The sequence below is a fragment of the Trachypithecus francoisi genome, unplaced genomic scaffold (genome assembly GCF_009764315.1).
Source record: "Trachypithecus francoisi isolate TF-2019V2 unplaced genomic scaffold, Tfra_2.0 Lachesis_group21, whole genome shotgun sequence".
Classification (NCBI taxonomy): domain Eukaryota; kingdom Metazoa; phylum Chordata; class Mammalia; order Primates; family Cercopithecidae; genus Trachypithecus; species Trachypithecus francoisi.
Window position 1 is genome coordinate 6,402,845 of NW_022681467.1, and position 19,454 is coordinate 6,422,298.

Here is a 19,454-nt window from a genome sequence, read left to right on the forward strand (position 1 = left end):
CACTTTGGGAGGCCGAGACGGGCGGATCACGAGGTCAGGAGATCGAGACCATCCTGGCTAACATGGTGAAACCCTGTCTCTACTAAAAATACAAAAAAAACTAGCCGGGCGAGGTGGCGGGTGCCTGTAGTCCCAGCTACTCGGGAGGCTGAGGCAGAAGAATGGTGTAAACCCGGGAGGCGGAGCTTGCAGTGAGCTGAGATCCGGCCACTGCACTCCAGCCTGGGCGACAGAGCGAGACTCTGCCTCAAAAAAAAAAAAAAAAAATTAATTCTACTTGTTTTCCTTTTAAAGTTTAAAATGTGACAACTAGATCACTTAAAATTACATCTGTGGCTTACATTGTTTTCTATGGGACAGTGGTGATGCAGGTGTCAGTGTCTTTGAAGAATTTATTTAGGGAGAACAAAAGACACATCCACATACAGGTGTGAGGCACACTTTGCAATACTCTTATGAATAAATTGTCACTGTGCCAATCGCTGTGACTAAATCTCTCCTCACCCTGCTGTTTCCACTGCCAGGTGCTGACAGACCTGTGGGCTGATACACTGTGGGGATGTGGACTCACTGGACAGTGGGCAGGTGACGTTCTGTCTACTCACAGTCCAGGGGATCTGCTGGGAGGCCAAGGGGCAACATTCATCTCTACGGCTTTTGAGCACCCAGAGACCCATGTAAGGATTTGCTCAATGAAATTACTGACTAGCAGGAGTTAGAGGCCAGTCTGGCCAACATGAAGAAACCCCGTCCTCTTAAAATTACAAAAAATTAGCTGGTTGTGGTGGCGCATGCCTGTAATCCCAGTCACTCAAGAGGCTGAGGCAGGAGAATCGCTTGAACCTGGGAGCCGAGGCTGCAGTGAGTCGAGATCATGTCATTGCACTCCAGCCTGGGCAACAGAGCAAGACTTTATCTCAAAAAAAAAAAAAAAAGACAAAAGAAAGAAAGAAATTACTAAAATGTGGTTTTTGATTCTATCCATTATTTTTCATGCCTCTGCAATCTCTGTCCATAGTACATTGTTATTGTGCATGCAGATGAATGAATTTCCACTTATCTGGAAATAAAAAATCTGAAAACTCCATTGCTGGGAATCCCAGAGGCCTGAGATGTGCAGTTGTATCAGTTCTGGATGACTGAAAAATTTTGCTTGGCAGACAGAATTTTTGAAAATTGAATACTTTTTCAAATGCCAAGAAGAGACCAATAGTTAAGGGAACTCATCTGAGGTTCAGTGAATCATCACCCGCTGGTCCACCTATTTGGTATAGCCAGATTTCAGCAATGTGTTTTCTTCAAAGCTAGTCGCAGTTCTAGTCTTTGTGGTGTCAGAGAGCTCTTCTGCTATTCTCTGAAATATAATGACAGGTTTTCTGTTTCTGAAACACAATCATGATGCACCTTCTTATCCAACCTGTGAGACATGACCAAAGAGGGCCTCTCACGTCGGGCCTCTGCTGCTGGGCTGGGCCCTTGAATGACCCCAGTTGGTTTGTGAACCTAGGTTCAGGGACACTTCTGCAGCATGAATGGTTCTGAGGCCCGGGACAGTAGGATCCCTGTAAGCTAAAACACATTTTCTTCTTGGTCTAGTAAGAACAACTCTCACCCTGTCCCAGAGGCCAAGGGAGGTTAGAAGGCAGCCACTTAGAAAGGGGGTACTCTACACACTCGAGGCTGGTGAGAGCAGGCTTGCTCAGGAAGTCCCAAGGTATGCTGGTAAGAAACTAGAACTGTTGACCAGACAGTTCACACTGGTTCTCTTCTGGCACCATTCTTTGCTGTAAGAGGATCCCTCTCAAGATCAGGGCCATGATGACAAAAGGAAAGAACAAATCCCTTATGGCAGATATATGAATTGAAGTTTATTTCCTGGCACTGCATTGAGACCACAGCTAGACCTTCATACATAACATTTTCCCCACAGTTTGATCTTCAGACAAAACTGAAGGAAGATACCAGCTCAGCCCGTATGAGCTCTGTTGTCAGTGGATAAAGTGGGTCTAAGGCCTGGAAGGGTGGTTAGGAGGCTGACGGTGGGAAGTGGTAACGGAGGGAGTGGTAGCAAGGCTGGAGGCCGGGATTGGTGGATTTGGACCCCAGGAGAGACTCACGATGTTGCAGACGCAGGACCGGTGGAGGAAGAGTTCAGGGAAAGTGGAAGCACAGTCTGAAAATCTTTGAACGTCAAGGTAAAGGGTTCAGACTTGGTCCTGTGCCAGCAAGGAGCCAGGGTCTTCAAGCAGGTGACATGGATCAGTAGAAACTTGTACAGTGTTGGTGTGGGTGGATTATAGGCATCATTTACCATGCCCACAATGGAAGAATGAGAACCAAATGAAAGAATGAGAACCCAAACTGGATGGGGAGGATAATGACAAAAAAGAGGTCCAATGATTGCCTTCCAATTATTTATGCTTTACACAAAGTCACATGAGCACTAATAGCCAAGTGGATATAGGACAGGAAAGAAGGGCAAGGACAGGATATAGGACAGGAAAGGTGGATATAGGACAGGAAAGTGGATATAGGACAGGAAAGAAAGGCAAGGACTTTGGAGAAATGAAGAGGATTTGGGCCAGGGGTGGTGGCTCATGCCTGTAATCCCAGGGCTTTGGGAGGCCAAGGCAGGATGATTGCTTGAAGCTAGGAGTTTGAGACCAGCCTGGGCAACACAGAGAACCCATCTCTATTTTTTTAAATAGAGAAGTTATTTAAAAATAAAAATTAAAAAATTTAAAGAGGAGGATTTGCCAGCATTGGGAGCCTGGATGGTAAGGGGAGTGGGGGTGGCTTGGGGGAAGCTATGGGATTCAGGGAAAGGGGGGATCAAAGATAACTTTGAGCATCTCTGCCCCTAATTCAAGACTACCAATAGCTTTCCCAGCCTAGATGACATCTTTCTTATACAAACTCTTTCGTTCAATATACCTTTGAAATCTGACAGCAGTAGGTGTTCACATTTATTACTTAAAAGCAGGTCACTTTGGCTACCATGTCCAGGGTGTTACCCCTTCTCCCCTACCATGTGTTTTGTTGTTGTTTTTGTTGTTTTTTGAGACATAGTCTTGCTCTGTTGCCCAGGCTGGAGTGCGGTGGCACCATCTTGGCTCAGTGCAACCTCCATCTCCTGGGTTCAAGCCATTCTCCTGCCTCAGCCTCCTGAGTAGCTGGGATTACAGGCGCCCATCACCACACTTGGCTAGTTTTCGTATTTTTAGTAGAGACAGGGTTTCACCATGTTGTCCAGGCTGGTCTCAAACGCCTGACCTCAAGTGATCTGCCTGCCTTGGCCTCCCAAAATGCTACAATTTACAGGCGTGAGCCATGGCACCCGGCCATGACATGTGTTTTGTGGAGCAGGAAGATACTATTTTTCCCAGATGGTTGTGGAAAATTAACAATGGTGCTATGAGTGACTGGAAAATGGGTTGATCTGCATAGGATGGATGTGGCTGGAGCTTCCAGGATGCGATTCCACAGTAACCACGGGGCATCTCAGTGATCCCAGAATGCTCACATAATCTGTGTGTTATCCACACACCTCATGTCCTCCAGCCTATCTGAGTCATGTCCATGAGCCAGGACAGATGGGAAACCACAAATCAAGGCTCGCTACTAGTAGTTAGCAACTCTGGTTTAGAAACACAAACTGGATGGGGAGGACAATTATGAAAAAGAGGTCCAATGGTTGCCTTCCAATCATCTGTGCTTTACACAAAGTCACACGAGCACTAATAGCCAAGAGAGGTATAATACTCATGTGGAATTCAGCTGTGAGCCAAGAATGTGACCAGGAAACCTCACGCTTTATGAAAGCATCCTCTCCAGTTGTAGGGCATCACTGGTGTCTGCTGAGAAGTGCGTTGTAATAGCATCAAGAGTCACTCCAAAACTTAGCTCCAACCACCTTCCTAAATGGTATAATGTCAACCTCAGCTCTCAAGTCAAAGGCCGCTTCCTCAGGAAAGATTTCTCTGCAACCCCAGATTAGTTATATACTCTCAGCACTCCTTTTACATCTCCCATGAAGCATTTTTAAAAAACGATTTATAATTATGTGTCTGGTGCTGTGATTATTTGATTAATATCTTCATTTGCTACCAGACTGAAAGCTCCTTGAGGTTAGGGGCCGCTTCTGCTTTTTCTCTCCCTGGCCACGTACAAAGCTTGGCTACTCATGGGTGCTTAACAGGTGAGAACTAAAATAAAGCATGGTGACTCAGAGCAGGGCCAGTGGGTCCCAGAAGGTGCCCACTGGGTGACAACCCATCTCAGCACGGAACTCCCCTCCAGCTCGTTACAAATGAACCTGCAAACACTCAGCACTGAATATCCAAAGGGCAGTTTACTACTCCTCACAGATAATTACATGTGAATGCTGGTGACTAATCACGGAATAGTCACAGCAAAGAATAACCATGTCTAGAAGGAAGAGGAAGGAGGTGGGTGTGATGGCTGAGGCCTATAATCCCAGCACTTTGGGAGGCCAGGGTGGGAGGACTCCCTGAGCCCAGGAGTTCCAAGAAAGAAAGAAGTATAAAGTAACTATATCATTTACATGGAGCATCTGACTTAAATAAATTAAACAATTTAAACTCTGCCAAAAACACAAAATTACAGACCAGTTAAATAGTGCAGGCGCCTTTGCCAGTATTTTCATGGGTATTTGACCCAGGAGAGGTTACATGACAGGTCTCACCCTTGGCGGGGTCAGGCAGGCCTCTCACCTCTCACCTGATTGGTTCTTTCCTACAGCATAGCCCAGAAATACAAGTCAATGACTTAACTGCTGTCCCACTGAAAACTCAAATAAAAACAAATGTGATTTTCTTAGAACTGCAGGAAAAACTGGCTACAGTGGACTTGATGATAGGTGGTACATTGGGCCCCACAGGGCAACTTCCTAAGAAATGTTCAAAGGCAACTTTGTACTCCATTTTCTTCTTCTTCTTCTTCTTCTTTTTTTTTGAGATGAGTCTCGCTCTGTCGCCCAGGCTGGAGTGCAGGGGTGCGATCTTGTCTCACTGCAAGCTCCGCCTCCCGGGTTCACGCCATTCTCCTGCCTCAGCCTCCGGAGTAGCTGGGACTACAGGCGCCCACCACCACGCCTGGCTAATGTTTTGTATTTTTTTTTTTTTTTTTGAGACGGAGTCTCGCTCTGTCACCCAGGCTGGAGTGCAGTGGCCAGATCTCAGCTCACTGCAAGCTCCGCCTCCCGGGTTCACGCCATTCTCCTGCCTCAGCCTCCCGAGTAGCTGGGACTACAGGCGCCGCCACCTCGCCCGGCTAGCTTTTTGTATTTTTAGTAGAGACGGGGTTTCACCGTGTTAGCCAGAGATGGTCTCGATCTCCTGACCTCGTGATCCGCCCGTCTCGGCCTCCCAGAGTGCTGGGATTACAGGCTTGAGCCACCGCGCCCGGCCAATGTTTTGTATTTTTAGTAGAGAAGAGGCTTCACCGTATTAGCCAGGATGGTCTCTATCTTCTGACCTCATGATCCTCCCACTTCGTCCTCCCAAAGTGCTGGGATTACAGGCGTGAGCCACCGCACCCAGCCCTTTTTGTTTGTTTGTTTGTTTATAGATGGAGTCTTGCTCTGTCGCCCAGGCTGGAGTGCAGTGGTGTGATCTTGGCTCACTGCAACCTCCGCCTCCCAGGTTCAAACGATTCTCCTGCCTCAGCCTCCTAAGTAGCTGGGATTACAGGTGCAGGCCACCACACCCAGCTAAGTTTTGTATTTTTAGTAGAGACAAGGTTTCGCCATGTTGGCCAGGCTAGTCTCAAGCTCCTGACCTCAAGTGATCCGCCCACCTCGGCCTCCCAAAGTGCTGGGATTATAGGCGTGAACCACCGTGGCTGACCTCCATTTTCTTCTTTTGCCTTGACTTTAAAATTTAACTGCTACGTAAGATACAGCTCCACTGTGCTTCCTGACCATCATAAGGTGGTAATTATGGACTAGCCAATATTTAGGCTGATCTAGACAGTGCTTTGGGTTAAGGAGAGGTTTTGGATCATCCCTCTTAACAGGGGAAAATAAATATCTCAGCATCAGATGCAACCCAGGAACCTGGAGGATGACAATTGGGCAATCTGGTGGGCTTAGCTCTTGATCTACAGGGGACTTGAGGAGCTCCTTGCTCTCATCTGCCTCCTGTGGGTGGAGGTTATACAGGTTTGATCAAAACTGAGTAAATCACTTGAGAATTGAGATTGTCTGCAAAGCTTAACTATTAGGATTGATAATTGAGACCATCTGTGTCAACATAACTTAACTCTTTCTTCCAGGATCTTCTTGCCCAGAAAATTAAGGCTGTAAACCAATAAATAACTTCACTGTTTGCTGCAGGAAATGTCTACACAATAATTTGTCCTGGCAAACAATTTTGTTCACCTGGGAAAACAACTCACTTATCAAACAAGGGTTTACTTGTCAAGAGCCACTTCAATATCCTAGTCTTGCTGTATCCACCAATCCCAAGCTATTGTGACATAGATGTCACTGAAATCAAATTAGTTCTCCACCTTGAAAAATGCAGCTTGAAGGACTTGGACCTAGATCCCCGAATCCTATAAATCTGCCTCTTAATCTCCCCTGGCTTAGGCATGAATAAGACTGTGTCCTGGTGATGTTCTTCCTTATTTCAGTAAATCTCATGAACTTTGCTTTATCAGCAGGTTCTTCTGATGGACTTTTTTTGTAGAGTCAACAGTTGACACAATATATCAGTTTAGGTCTCTTGGAAACAGGAAACATACAAATAAATGTTAATAGATACTTCCATCCCATAAAGGTTGGTTAATTGTTAAACATAGTTACTTGTCCTCAGTAATAAAATCTCCTCCATCTTCCTCCTCTGGGGACAAGACCTGGTGTTGGAACACCTGCCTATGCCAGATTTCAAGTGCATATTTTACTTCCATTTTTCTACCTTTTTAAACATAATTCTGTATTTTCAAAATTTTCTATACTCAGGATGCCTTAATTCGAGGGCGAATGAAAGGAAACAAAGCAAAAAGCCACAAGAGGGGAATTGATTCCCAAGTGTAAATTAGAAGCGACCACCAAGTCTTCATTAAATACACACACACAGAGTACATAAAACACCCATTTAAAATCTTATGTCATTAAGCTCACAAGGTAATTTAGTCCCATTAACATCAACATGAACACAGAAGAATTAGACAGTTGTAATCATGCTTGCTCGTTATCATAGGAAGCCTTTGGGGATGTTTGATAAAATATTCCAGAAAATAATATTTCATCATTCTAAGGTGAGACCCAGGAAGCTGTTTTTGTTTTTGTTTTTGTTTTGGAGCCCTTCAGTGATTCATACAAACAAGCCAAGGAGAGAACACATGGACGACAGCACTGATTCACTGGAAAGCAAAGTCCAGCGTCCACCATAAAACCCTGCAGCTGGAAAAGGACAAACTGAGCAGCTCTCAAATAAAGACAGCCTCATCCGTCTTGCGCAGCGCAGCCCCTCTCCGTGCCCAAGTCCTCTGCCTGTGTGAAAGCACTAAATCACAGACCCCGCAACCTGTTATAAGCCCTGGTAACAATCAGCGGCCGGGCTCAGGCAAGCTCCCTTAGCCGGCGCTGGCTGAGAGAGCAGACTTCCCTCAGCAGCTCCACGGAGCACTGCAGCTCCCAGGCTAAGGCAGCAAGCCGACGATTTGGGATCCCAATCAAGGCTTCCTTTTACCTTAAAGAAACTTCCTCGCTTGTCCAGACCGCGGGCGTCCATGGTCCAAGCTGACATTTCCCCCAGCGGGGCTCCACTGTACGCCGGGGACTCCTGAAGGTAGAGACATTTTTAATGGTTAGTCCAGCCTGTAGGAAATTCCTTTCTAAGCCACAGAACACTCACAACAACAGTCCTGCCAAGATCTTTTTCCGTCAACAACACAGTGCCATTTATTTCTCACCAAGCCCTTACATCTCCCTTCAGCCCAATTTCCTGTCCCCACCAGCACAGTTCCTAGACGGCCCCACCTCGCCAGCCCACCTCCCACCGCTGCCGCTGACGTACAAGGTCCTTGGGACTCCAGGAAGCATAATGATTACTTTGTGTTTGACCTCACGCTGAAATGTGAATGGAACCAATATTAGATGTGCCCGTCATCTGCTCTGAAAGCTTATAGATTGACTGTGGCTGATCACAGAGGGACAGCTGAAGAAGGAGGTTCTGTACATCCCAGGAAATCCTGCTGGAAGGGGGTGAGGTCATCCTTAGTTCTGCAGGCCTCTCCCCCAGGCAAGGTCAACAGAAGGGCACTGGGAAGTAATTGCTCGATTTTTCCCTTAGAAATCAGAAATATTTGGATAAAATCTTGTCACTGTTTATAGGGATCACTTCACGGAAGAGGACAACATGTAAACAGCTTCATAATCATCCAAAAAAGAGGAGTTGAATGTAGAGGAAAACTTAGAGGCAGGGTAACACACGGTTCTGAATTCCAACTGCGGCTTTTTGGGCTTGGAATTTCCCCTGCTAGGGCATCAGACCCCAATAATTCTTCCCTTTGGGCCACAAAGCCTTTCACATTCAGTTCTAAGTTAAACATATACACACCTCTGCCAGCTGACCTGGCTCAGGCCTTTGTGCATTAAAGGGAGCACCCCCAAACCCTTCCTTACCCAGTGACTGTCCCAGGATCAAGTATAAAACCACCCTGTCTTTCCTCATTCATCCCTTCTCGCCATAACATGCACAGGATGTAACTCATGCCAACCGTGACGGACACAGAGGAGGGCCAGTGAAGGAAATAGTGAGACTGTCTCTTGCACCATCAAGGAATATTTAAAGTGGTTCAGCTGCAGGGATGGGTAGGCACCGAAGCGAAGGCAGCTGCTGCTGCAGGTTCACTGAGGCTGTTTCATTATTAGCTGAGTGGCAGAGAGCCAGCGACACAAACAGGACATTGAGGGCGACGTTTAGGGATGTTTCAACAAGTGGAAAAGCATGAATTTATAGCTGAGAAGTGCATATGAGTGAGTGAGCAAGGATCTTTGCAGAGAGGTTTGTTTTTCGGCCCCATGATTTGCCCCCTGCTTGCACTCACAGTGAGTTGTGATGACCCCTGCACGGAATCCCATCTAGAAAACAAGAATGACACAGAGCATCCCACCCCTCCTTCCAGAACCATCGTCTCTTTGTGTCATTGCTCTGTGCTGTGGCCACTTTAAAGATTCGACGGTGTCTTCCCTGTGTTTCTTTCCACTTGTGATCCTGCTGGGATGAAGTCCAACGTTCCAGAAACCTCCTGAGAAGGCAGTGTGTGATTTGCTGACTCTAGAAGTTCAGGTTCGGGGTTCATCACTCATTAGCAAAGGCCACAGGTTGGAGCGACTCCAGAAAGAAATCACAGTGCCGTGTTCAGAACTAGGGGCGGAATGGAGCCACACTGTCACCTTGGGGAGCAAACCATGACCTGTTTAGACCCAGAAGCACACAAATAAAAAAGCATACCCTGCTTTAAACCAGGACTAATGTCTGGAATTCTTTTTATTTCAGACTTTTTTTCGGCGGGGGATTTGATGTCACCTGGCAGTTCAGGAATTGCTAAAAGACAGCCAAGACTTCATTCCTCATCCAGACTTAAGTTTCTTTGTTCTCTTCTGAAGTTTTCCATATACAAACTCTTTCTGATGAGCCATGGCAGGCAGGGAATTTTGCCTATAGCATTGGAGCAGTTTAAGTTCCAGAAGTGTACTAGTTTATTTTAATTAGCTGCCTGAAAACTGCATGTGCACACTTTCACCTCCAGCAGTTCTCAATTCACCATCCAGTTTGGATTCTGCTCAGGGCAGGCAGATCCATCACATTTCAAAAGATGCAGGTGGCATCTCTCCTTCATAAGCTGCTCCAAGAGGGAAATGAGAGCAGGTGACAGGAACACACCACCAGGTGCAGCAGCACGTACCTCCCACAGGATTAAATGCTGGGGCCCATCCAACAGTTCAAGCAGACAGTATATAGCTTTTATTATTTTTAAAAATAAAGTTCTTGGTCAGAAAAATAAAGTTCTTTGTCTGTGCAGTGGCTCATGACCAGCATTTTGGGAAGCCAAGGTGGGAGAATCACTTGAACCCACGAGTTTGAGACTAGTCTGGGCAACACAGCGAGACCTTGTCTCTACAAAAAATTAAAAAAAAAAAATTAGATGGGCGTGGTGGCATGCTCCTGTAGCCCCAGCTACTCAGGAGGGAGGATCACTTGAGCCCAGGAGGTTGAGGCTACAGTGAGCCATGATCACACCACTGCACTTCAGCCTAGGCGACAGGGCAACACTCTGTCTCAAAAAAAAAGAAAAGTTCTTAAGGGCCCCAAAGAAGTTCTGGTTTAAGATCTTTCCATAGTAGCTATAGTTAGCTATAGTTTTCTTCCCCAAACCATAACCTTAGACACCTTGACTCAATATTGCCAGCAATTTAATACAATTTAAAACAATAACTTCTTTTCACCTGAGGTTCCCCATGCCTCCCCACAGATGTCACCCCAGCAGCTTCTTCCTAAAACCACCCCAGTAACAGGCTGGACTAAGAAACAAAAAGGGTACCGTAGTTTGAGAGGCTGTGAAACTCCTCCAGACTTGTACCGGTTGGAAGCGTGTTCTTTTCCTGGCTTCCCTGAAGGGTAAAGTGGATTCTTGAGAAAATGAGTCCAACACGTCTGGTAGATCTTTCCAGATACTAGCTAAAAGCTAGCAAAAAAAAAAAAAGAGAGAGAGAGAGAAGAAGAAGGCAGCCCTCATAGGACTAAGGACACTGCAAACATTTGGGAGCTGCCAAGCCTTTTCAACAACACCACTGAAAGAATGTAAACGGAGCTGGTCGCTTTGGTCGGCGCTAATAGACAAAGGCAGGAAGTGACTATTCCTCATTCTCCCAGAGACACCAGCCTCTGTCACTTTATAGTAAACTTAGTGGTGGCTTTCCGTGTGGCCCCAAGAGCGACCGCTGTGGTAAAGCAAAGTCTGTCCTTAAAAAACAGAAAGGATTCCTGTGTCCCCTGGCTGGGCTCCAGGCTGCGCTGCCTGCTTGCTATGTGAGACCGCTGGAGGCTGGTTCTCCAACCCATTCTACCGACAGCCACTGAGGCCAGGAGCTGAGGCCGCCACCTGGACCCTGGCTGTGGGCTGGCCGACTGGGGTTGAAACACAGAGTCCCCGATTTCCAGCTCACTGATCAATGGAACTGGGTTGAGTCACTGGCACTTTTCCAGTTTTTGCTGTGCTGGGCCACAGGCCAGATCTTGGCAAGATAGAGAGCTTGAGAAGCATTAAGGACAGGACTGTTCCCTCCTCGTCCCTCCCCTCTCGCCCCTTCCCCGCCCACCTCTACTCTCCCTTCTCCACCCTTCCCATCCCATCTCTTCCGCTCCTCTTTTCTTCTCTTAATTTCTTTAGTCCAAAGTAACGTTCCTATTTTGAGTCAAGGATTTTATTAGTTGACCAGTAAAAATTGTATATATTTATGGTATACAGCATGACATCTTGAAATACATAGGTATACATACTGCAGAATGGCTAAGTGAAGCTAATTAACATATGTATTACCTCATATGATTTTTACTTGTCCTGAGTGCATTTGTGCACTTAAAATCTCCTCTCTTTGAAAATTTTCTTTTCTTTTCTTTTTACTTTTTTTTGGGAGGGGGTGGGGGACAGGGTCTTACTTTGTTGCCCAGGCTGCAGTGCAGTGGCATGATCTCAGCTCACTGCACCTTCCACCTCCAGGGTTCAAGGGATTCTCCTGCCTCAGCCTCCCAAGTAGCCAGGATTACAGGCGTGCACCATCATGCCTGGCTAATTTTTGTATTTTTTGGTAGATATGAGGTTTTACCATGTTGGTCAGGCTGGTCTTGAACTCCTGACCTCAAGTGATCTGCCTGCCTTGGCCTCCCAAAGTGCTGGGATTATAGGCATGAGCCACTGCGCCCGGCCGCAATTTTCAAATATGCAATACATTGGTTTTGACTACAGTCACCGTGTTGCACAATACAGCTCTTGGACTTATTCCTCCTTCTGAACCGAAAGTTTGTATCCTTTGACCAACATCAGCCCAATCTCTTCTCCCCTTGCCCCCACCCCAGCTTTCTATTTTATCCTATTTTATGTACTTTAGGTTATAAGTGCAAACCCACAAGAGAAGCAGCAAAAGCAATTATATTGGATTCCACTACTCACAGGTCTGACTTAAAAGACACTTAGTGTACTCAAGTCCTGGATTCTCGAATCCGCACTGTCTGAGGTTGGCTACAGAAGCTTTCTAATCACAACCTTCAGTTTCTCTTTCTAGCTGTTGAATGAGGCGAGGCAGCACTGACTTCAGTCTCAGTAAACAAGACCTCGTTACTGTAATTATTTTACAGTCAAATTGACCGAAATAGGAAGAAGTGACTCGCCCTAGGGGACCTGTCAGGTCAAGTCCGAATCTAAGTAATGTATCTCACTTTTTTGCCTGGTCCCTTAATGAGCTCCCAGGGAGACAGGTCATCTCTCCTTTTAATGCTTTTTGTTTTTTTCTAAGAGAGGTAGGAGGAAGTGGAGGTGGCTGTGTGTCTGGGTCCAGGGAAGTTTTCTGAATATTTCCATAATTATCTTTGTGTTACCCAATATTTTACACGTTGGACAGAAAAATGTTATTCCAGGATCGGACTTGACAATTCGAACTATGTGAATTAAAAGAAATTTTTAAAGTGTCTTGGATCACTGCTTGACACAGGTTTTCCCTCACCCAACAGTCATTTAAAAAAAAAAATGTTAAGTTTGAAGGTCATGAAAACTTTTCATTGAAAAGAGAAGCTAATTTATGAGAAAGAAAGAAGTCATATGCAAAGAACTGTATTCCCAGCCCCCTTACTCAGCAACAGTGTTTTAATTTTAATTTTAATTATTGTTTTTGAGACAGGATCTCACTCTGTTGCCCAGGCTGGAGTGCATTGCTGCAGTCATGGCTCACTGCACCTCGACCTCCTGGGCTAAAGTGATTCTCCCGCCTCAGTCTCCTGAAAGCTGAGACTACCAGTGTATGCCACCACATTCAACTTATCTTTTTATTTTTATTCTGTAGAGACCAGGTCTCCCTCCCTATGTTGCCCAGGCTGGTCTCAAACTCCTGGCCTCAAGCAATCCTTCCACTTTGGCTTCCCAAAGTGCTGGGATTACAGGCGTAAACCACTACGCCTGGTCCTAATCCTATTTAAAAACTATTGTTGGCCGGGTGCTGTGGCTCATGCCTGTATCCCGATAATCCCAAGCACTTTAGGAGGCCAAGGCAGAAGGACTGCTTGAGGCCAGGAGTTTGAGACCAGCCTGGACAATATAGTGAGACCCTATCTTTAACATAAAAAATTAAAAAGTATTTAAAAAATGGAATTAGGAACAATATCCAGTGCCTCAATTTTGCTGAGAGTAACCTTTTTTTTTTTTTTTTTTAACAAGGTGCTGTGGAGCCGGGTGGGTAAAACTAATTTCTGCCACTTACAGGACTGGCCTGTAAATGGGGCTAATTCCATTGGAAGTCCGTCCCTTCTTTCCTTGGAAAACTGGTTCACAAACTCAGAAACTCTCACCATGTCCACACTACAGAAGCCCTGCTGGTGCCCATGTAGCTACTGGCCATGTGGCCACCCGAGGGCAACAGGTGGCTCCTCTGCTGGTTAAAAAGTCCTCCTTTTCTGGCTGGACATGGTGGCTCATGCCTGTAATCCCAGCACTTTGGGAGGCTGAGGTGGGAGGATCACTTGAGGTCAGGAGTTCAAGATCAGCCCAGGCAACATAGGGAGACCCTGTCTCTACAAATAATAATAAAAATATGAGCCAGGCATGGTGGTGCGTGCCTAGGGTCCCAGCTACTTGGGAAGCTGAAGCAGGAGGACTGCCTGAGCCCAGGAGGTCAAAGGTGCTGGGAGCTATTATCGCTCCACTGCACTCCAGCTTTGGTAACAGAGTGAGACCAGGAGGGAAAAAAAAGTCCTCCCTTTATGGAGTAGGAAACTTCTCTCATCTCCTAGCCAATGCCCTCGTTTTCCCCCTTGGGCCATTTAAGAATTAGCCTCCTGTAGCATCCTTCTTCCCCACCCCTGCAGGCATCCCTTATTCCTCTCTTGACTGATGACTTCTCCTGCACCCGTGGCCCAGGCCTCAGGGCTGATGGACTCTACTCACTTGGAATATGACTGAGCATGGAAAGAGGGGTAGCTATCCCTTGGCTACCCGCAAGGTCATTTAAAAGTCTATATACAGTTGACCCTTGAACAACGGATGGAGTAAGGGTTCTGAGCCCCTGAGCTGTCAAAAATCTGAGTATAACTTTTACCTCCCCAAAACTCAACTACAAAGAGCCTACTATTGATCAGAAGCCTTACTGATAACATAAACAGCCAATTAACACATACGTTATGCATTCATAAGATATTTAGCATTTTCTTAATTTTTTCAGTATTTCTTTTTTTTTTTGAGACGGAGTCTCTCTCTGTCGCCCAGGCTGGAGTCCAGTGGCCGGATCTCAGCTCACTGCAAGCTCCGCCTCCCGGGTTTACGCCATTCTCCTGCCTCAGCCTCCCGAGTAGCTGGGACTACAGACGCCTGCCACCTCGCCCGGCTAGTTTTTTGTATTTTTTAATAGAGACAGGGTTTCACCGTGTTAGCCAGGAGGGTCTCGATCTCCTGACCTCGTGATCCGCCCGCCTCGGCCTCCCAAAGTGCTGGGATTACAGGCTTCAGCCACCGCGCCCGGCCTTTTTTCAGTATTTCTAGGCTACAAAACTCGTGTGTTTTTTCAGATTGGCGCAAATCTCCCCCAGAAGTGTTTATTGAAAAAATTTGTGTATACATGGACTAGTGCAGTTTGAAAACCTATGTTGTTCAAGGGTCAACAATATTTCCAAACCTCCTTACTCGAAAAGCTCCACGTCATCAGTGGTCACACAACAAACGCGTGCAGTAACTTCATACAATACAATGCAGAAGTGTCATAAGCCACCTCAGCTCTTAATCCACAGAGTCCCATGGACAAAGAAGCCACACACTCTGGCATTGCCTCAGGGTCTACTCATCAACCTGTTAGCACTTGAGTTTAGAGCTTTCTTTTCCAAGGTTCTCTGTCTATGATGGTAAAAGAGTCTATGTAGGTGATTATTTTTCATTAGAGGTTGTAATCTGGCAGCTTTTGGATTGAGTCCACACTGCAGACACAATATATTAAGTAATGCATTTATTTATTTATTTATTTATTTTGAGGCAGAGTCTTGCTCTGTTGCCCAGGCTGGAGTGCAGTGGCACCATCTTGGCTCACTGCAACTTCTACCTCCTGGGTTCAAGTGATTCTTGTGCCTCAGCCTCCCAGGTAGCTGGGACTACAGGTGTGCACCACCATGTCCAGCTAATTTTTGTATTTATAGAAGAGACAGGGTTTCACCGTGTTGGCTAGACTGCTCTTGAACTCCTGGCCTCAAGTGATCTGTCAACCTTGGCCTCCCAGTGCTGGGATAACACGTGTGAACCATTGTGCCCTGCCTGCATTTAAAATGTTTTTGAATTAACTGTCTCCAGATCCCAAGACAGAGATTCATGCCCAGGTAGTTTCTCAGTGGTGACTTCAGGTATCACTTGTAGGGTATGGGATTGTGACAAAGGGAAGGGAGGGCAACGAGTACAAGGTGCATAACCAAGCAAGGAACCACTGTGAGCAGCTGGACTCTAGTCCCTCAGGGGAGCCCTGGGAGTCAGTGAGAGCCATGCATCCGAATTGTCTCAAGTGAGGCAAGTGGGGAGCTGGGGTATTTGTTCATCAACTGTCCTGAGTCATTGACTGAGAGCTGCTTCCAGAGGGTCTTAGTTCACCGGAACTTCCAACAAGTCCCTGTGTGGGTAGAATGGGCTCTAGTAGCCAAAGAGAGCCCTCATATAAAGGTGGCAGCTGGCAATCAGGCCGGCGTGCATGGAGATGCTGTATCCAGGAATATGCGAAGGATTGGGTGCAGTTGGCCACTTTACAAAATCAGAACACTGCACATCAAATGTAGATGTCAGGCTTCTCTGGCCACCCTGAGTTATCCTTCCAGCATGGCCCCAGATGGCTCACTCTGAGGATTCTGTCAGGCAAAATGCAGGTCCTTCCAGTTGACCAGGGCCTGTGGACCTGCTTTCCTCACTCAGATGCCCTGTGTGAGTGAAAGGGACTCACCCCTGTGCCCGATCCGTAGCAGGTGTGATTCTGCCCGGCCCTCCGCTCAGCTGATTGGACTGGGGGTGGACAATGGCCCAGACTAGAGTTAAGAGTCACAGAGTAAGTGCTTATGCCTGAAAACTGGATTTGAAACTGAAGGAAACTAAAATATTTCACCCCAAAATATGCTTCTTTGACATCTTTCAAGACGGCTATTCAGAAGGGTTGGAAATCTAAGAATAGCTAAAAAGCTGTCTTTTCTGGGGATGCAGCCAGGTTTCCTCTGAGGTCCTCCCCTGTCCAGATGTAGGAAAGATGAACTGAGAGGCTGGCACCATCAAAGGTGGGAAAGAATCATTTCCCATCTCTTCTTTCTGAGAGCTGCTACCTGGGAGGTTTCCTCTGCCTGATGAGACCACCTTTGCTAGCCAGGCCTCCTCTTCTGCCCCTCCCATCACCTATTTTGCCACCATCCAAAACCCATTCTTTCTGTAACCTCGAGATGGCATACAAGCTTCTGAGCCCCATAGCGGGGTGGGAGTGACCACTCTGTAGCTCTCCCTTGGGCATGTTAATAAATGTTTGTGCCATTTCTCCTCTTAACCTGCCTTTTGTCGGTCAGTCTTTCATCCAGCCTTCAGAGAATGAAGGGGAAATTTCTCCTTGGCTCCTACAAACTCATATGACAGCTCAATTTACGGGGAACAGATACCTTGAGTGAATAGGTATGAGAGACCATTGGACCACAGGATGTGTGTTGCGGTGGTGAAGGTTAAATGTGCAATGAAGAGTCTTGAGCCGTTTGGGTAGACTTATATTCCCTTCCATCAAATACATTTTGACCGGGATAGCATCCGAAGGATAAAGGACACCATGAGTTCTCAGAGGCACGTAGAACTTTGAGATGTTTACTATCATCCAATCAAATGTTTACCTCAAAGATCTTAGAATCAACTAAAGCCCACACTGATAAAGAAGAAGCCCACCAAACCAGAACAGTACTTGGCAGCTGTCACCTCTGACGGGGTTTCTTAGATGAATACAGTAGAGGGAGACCTGTGGACCATCTGAGGGAAGATGCTTCAATTTAGGGATGAGGAAGATGGACAAGAGCCATACTTTGATCTCTCCTGTCACCCTGCAAAGGTGAGTGGAGGCTTTGCTATGTTTCCCCCTCTCTCTCTTTTTAAGTTTCTGACTTGAATGAAATGTAATTAATTCTGTTTTTCTGATTGTGGGGCAGTTACGGACTGTTGTAAAAATGCTTTTACGTTGTTATTTATATCTGGTCTTTGTGACCTCAAAGGATATTTTAACTTCATGTTTAACAAACACTGATATTTAAATTGGAATTATACCAATATTAATAATTTTCATGGAGAACATATTTTCCTGAGCAAACCGTCTTAACTCATTGGCCCGTTCTCTTAAACAGTACAGTTAAACTGCTTAAAACTTTTCTGAGTTCTATTTTAATTTTGTATCTTTCTTCTTTTCTAATATAAGAACTTAAAGCTGTTAAGGATTCTATGTTTTGTTTTAAAAACTTTATAGTTTTAGCTTTTTCATTTTTTTGAGATAGAGTTTCACTCTTGTTGCCCAGGCTGGAGTGCAGTGGTGCGGTCTCAGCTCACCGTAACCTCCACCTCCCGAGTTCAAACGATTCTCCTACCTCAGCCTCCCGAGTAGCTGGGATTACAGGCGCCCACCACCACACCTGGCTAATTTTGTATTTTTAGTAGAGACAGGGTTTTGCCTTGTTGGTCAGGCTGGTCTTGAACTCCTGACCTCAGGTGACCTGCCTGCCTTGGCCTCCCAATGTGCTGGGATTACAGGTGTGAGCCACCGCACCTGATCAGTTTTAGCTTTTATGCATAGATCTATGATCCATCTCAAATTAATTTTTGTGTGTGGTATGAAGGTTGAGAGTCTGTTTTTTCATATAGCTATTCAGTTAATTTTAATTTTATAGAAAATAGTTTTAGGAATGAATACTTTCCTTGTAAACTTTGTAAAAGAGAAGTGATCGATCCAAAATATTTTTGTCTTCATGAAACTTGACCGTTGAAGGTTCCTGCCCTGTGAGGTGTTGGCTGTTTTCATTATTTCTAAGAAGTTCCAAATTTTCTGGGTTACATTTGGAATGTTCGAATTTTGTAAGACTGATGCTTCCGTCACTTTTTAGTACATAACAAGTGTGACTTCCACAGTTAGGGACAGCTGTCATCAGGTTTTCTTCTATCAGTATCATTTTTCTCAGACCAAGTTTTTTTCACTTTCCAAAATTACAAACAAGATAGAATTCATCAATTCATGTTTGGATCTATCACAAATTCTGTTGAGTGCATCTTCACCCATTTCATTATGAAATGGCTACAATACTAGTGATTCTGTAATTCTTAGACAGTCAGTAAGGAAAGCAGAAGCAATTCCACAGAAACTCGAGGAATATTCTTTGGCCTAGCAATGGAGTATTGAAATTCTAAACATAATACTGTTTATTCCATCAATGTTTTTTGTTTTGTTTACTAACAGCCTATGTCATCAGTGGAGTAAAGAACATAAACGAAGTCCACATGGTTACATGAAAATGTCCTGGGTCTATTGGCCGGTGTGGTGGTGCATACCTGTAACTCCAGCTGCTACTTGGGAGGCTGAAGAGAGAGGATCTCTTGAGCCCAGGAGATTGAGGCTACGGTGAGCTCAGATTGCACCACTGCACTCCAGCCTGGGTAACCCTGTGAGGGGCTCTGTCTTTATTTAAAAATAAATCAATAAAATACAATGTTCTGGGTCGAAATGTTATGACAACCAGTGCTATGAAGGAAAAAGAGAGGAACATCATCCCTATATAATAAATTAGCCTCTAGGATACATCTTGCCTGGAATCTTACATACTCATTTGCTTCTTTTCCTTCATTTTGACCATGAATATGCTGATGTCTTTCCAAACTTTCCCCTTCACCATTAGGGTGTTGACCCTTCCCTTTATTTAGTGATGTGCAGGAAAATGTTTAACAACTGGCTTTCTGGGAAATAAAAGCCCCGAGTTTTAGCATTTGGCTATTTTGTGGTGTAAATACTCCCATCATGGCTGGTTTCAAGCTACCAATGTGACATCAACAGACTTGGAAAATTCATGAAAATTTAACAAACAGCTCTAGTGAGCAGACAGAACCAATTCCAGGTCACCACTATATTTAATTCACCAATTCTAAACCACAAGGTCTCTGAAGAGGTGGCTTTTATTTGATTCTTCATACACTTA

The 19,454-nt window shown here is 45.5% G+C and overlaps 1 protein-coding gene across 10 annotated transcripts in view; it reads right to left on the reverse strand.

Annotated features, from left to right (window-relative positions):
* Positions 1–19,454, reverse strand: part of RIN2 (Ras and Rab interactor 2) — a 250,681-nt gene that overhangs the window by 109,949 nt on the left and 121,278 nt on the right. For 6 of the 10 annotated variants that reach the window (XM_033185474.1, XM_033185472.1, XM_033185473.1 and 3 more), the window contains exon 3: positions 7,716–7,808. In XM_033185474.1, coding sequence (XP_033041365.1) covers positions 7,716–7,772 — 57 coding nt within the window. In that variant the 5' untranslated portion in view covers positions 7,773–7,808. Of the gene's footprint in view, positions 1–7,715; positions 7,809–8,018; positions 8,097–10,572; positions 11,138–19,454 lie in introns of those variants that run through there. The other 4 variants (XM_033185479.1, XM_033185478.1, XM_033185476.1 and 1 more) reach the window with 4 other exon arrangements.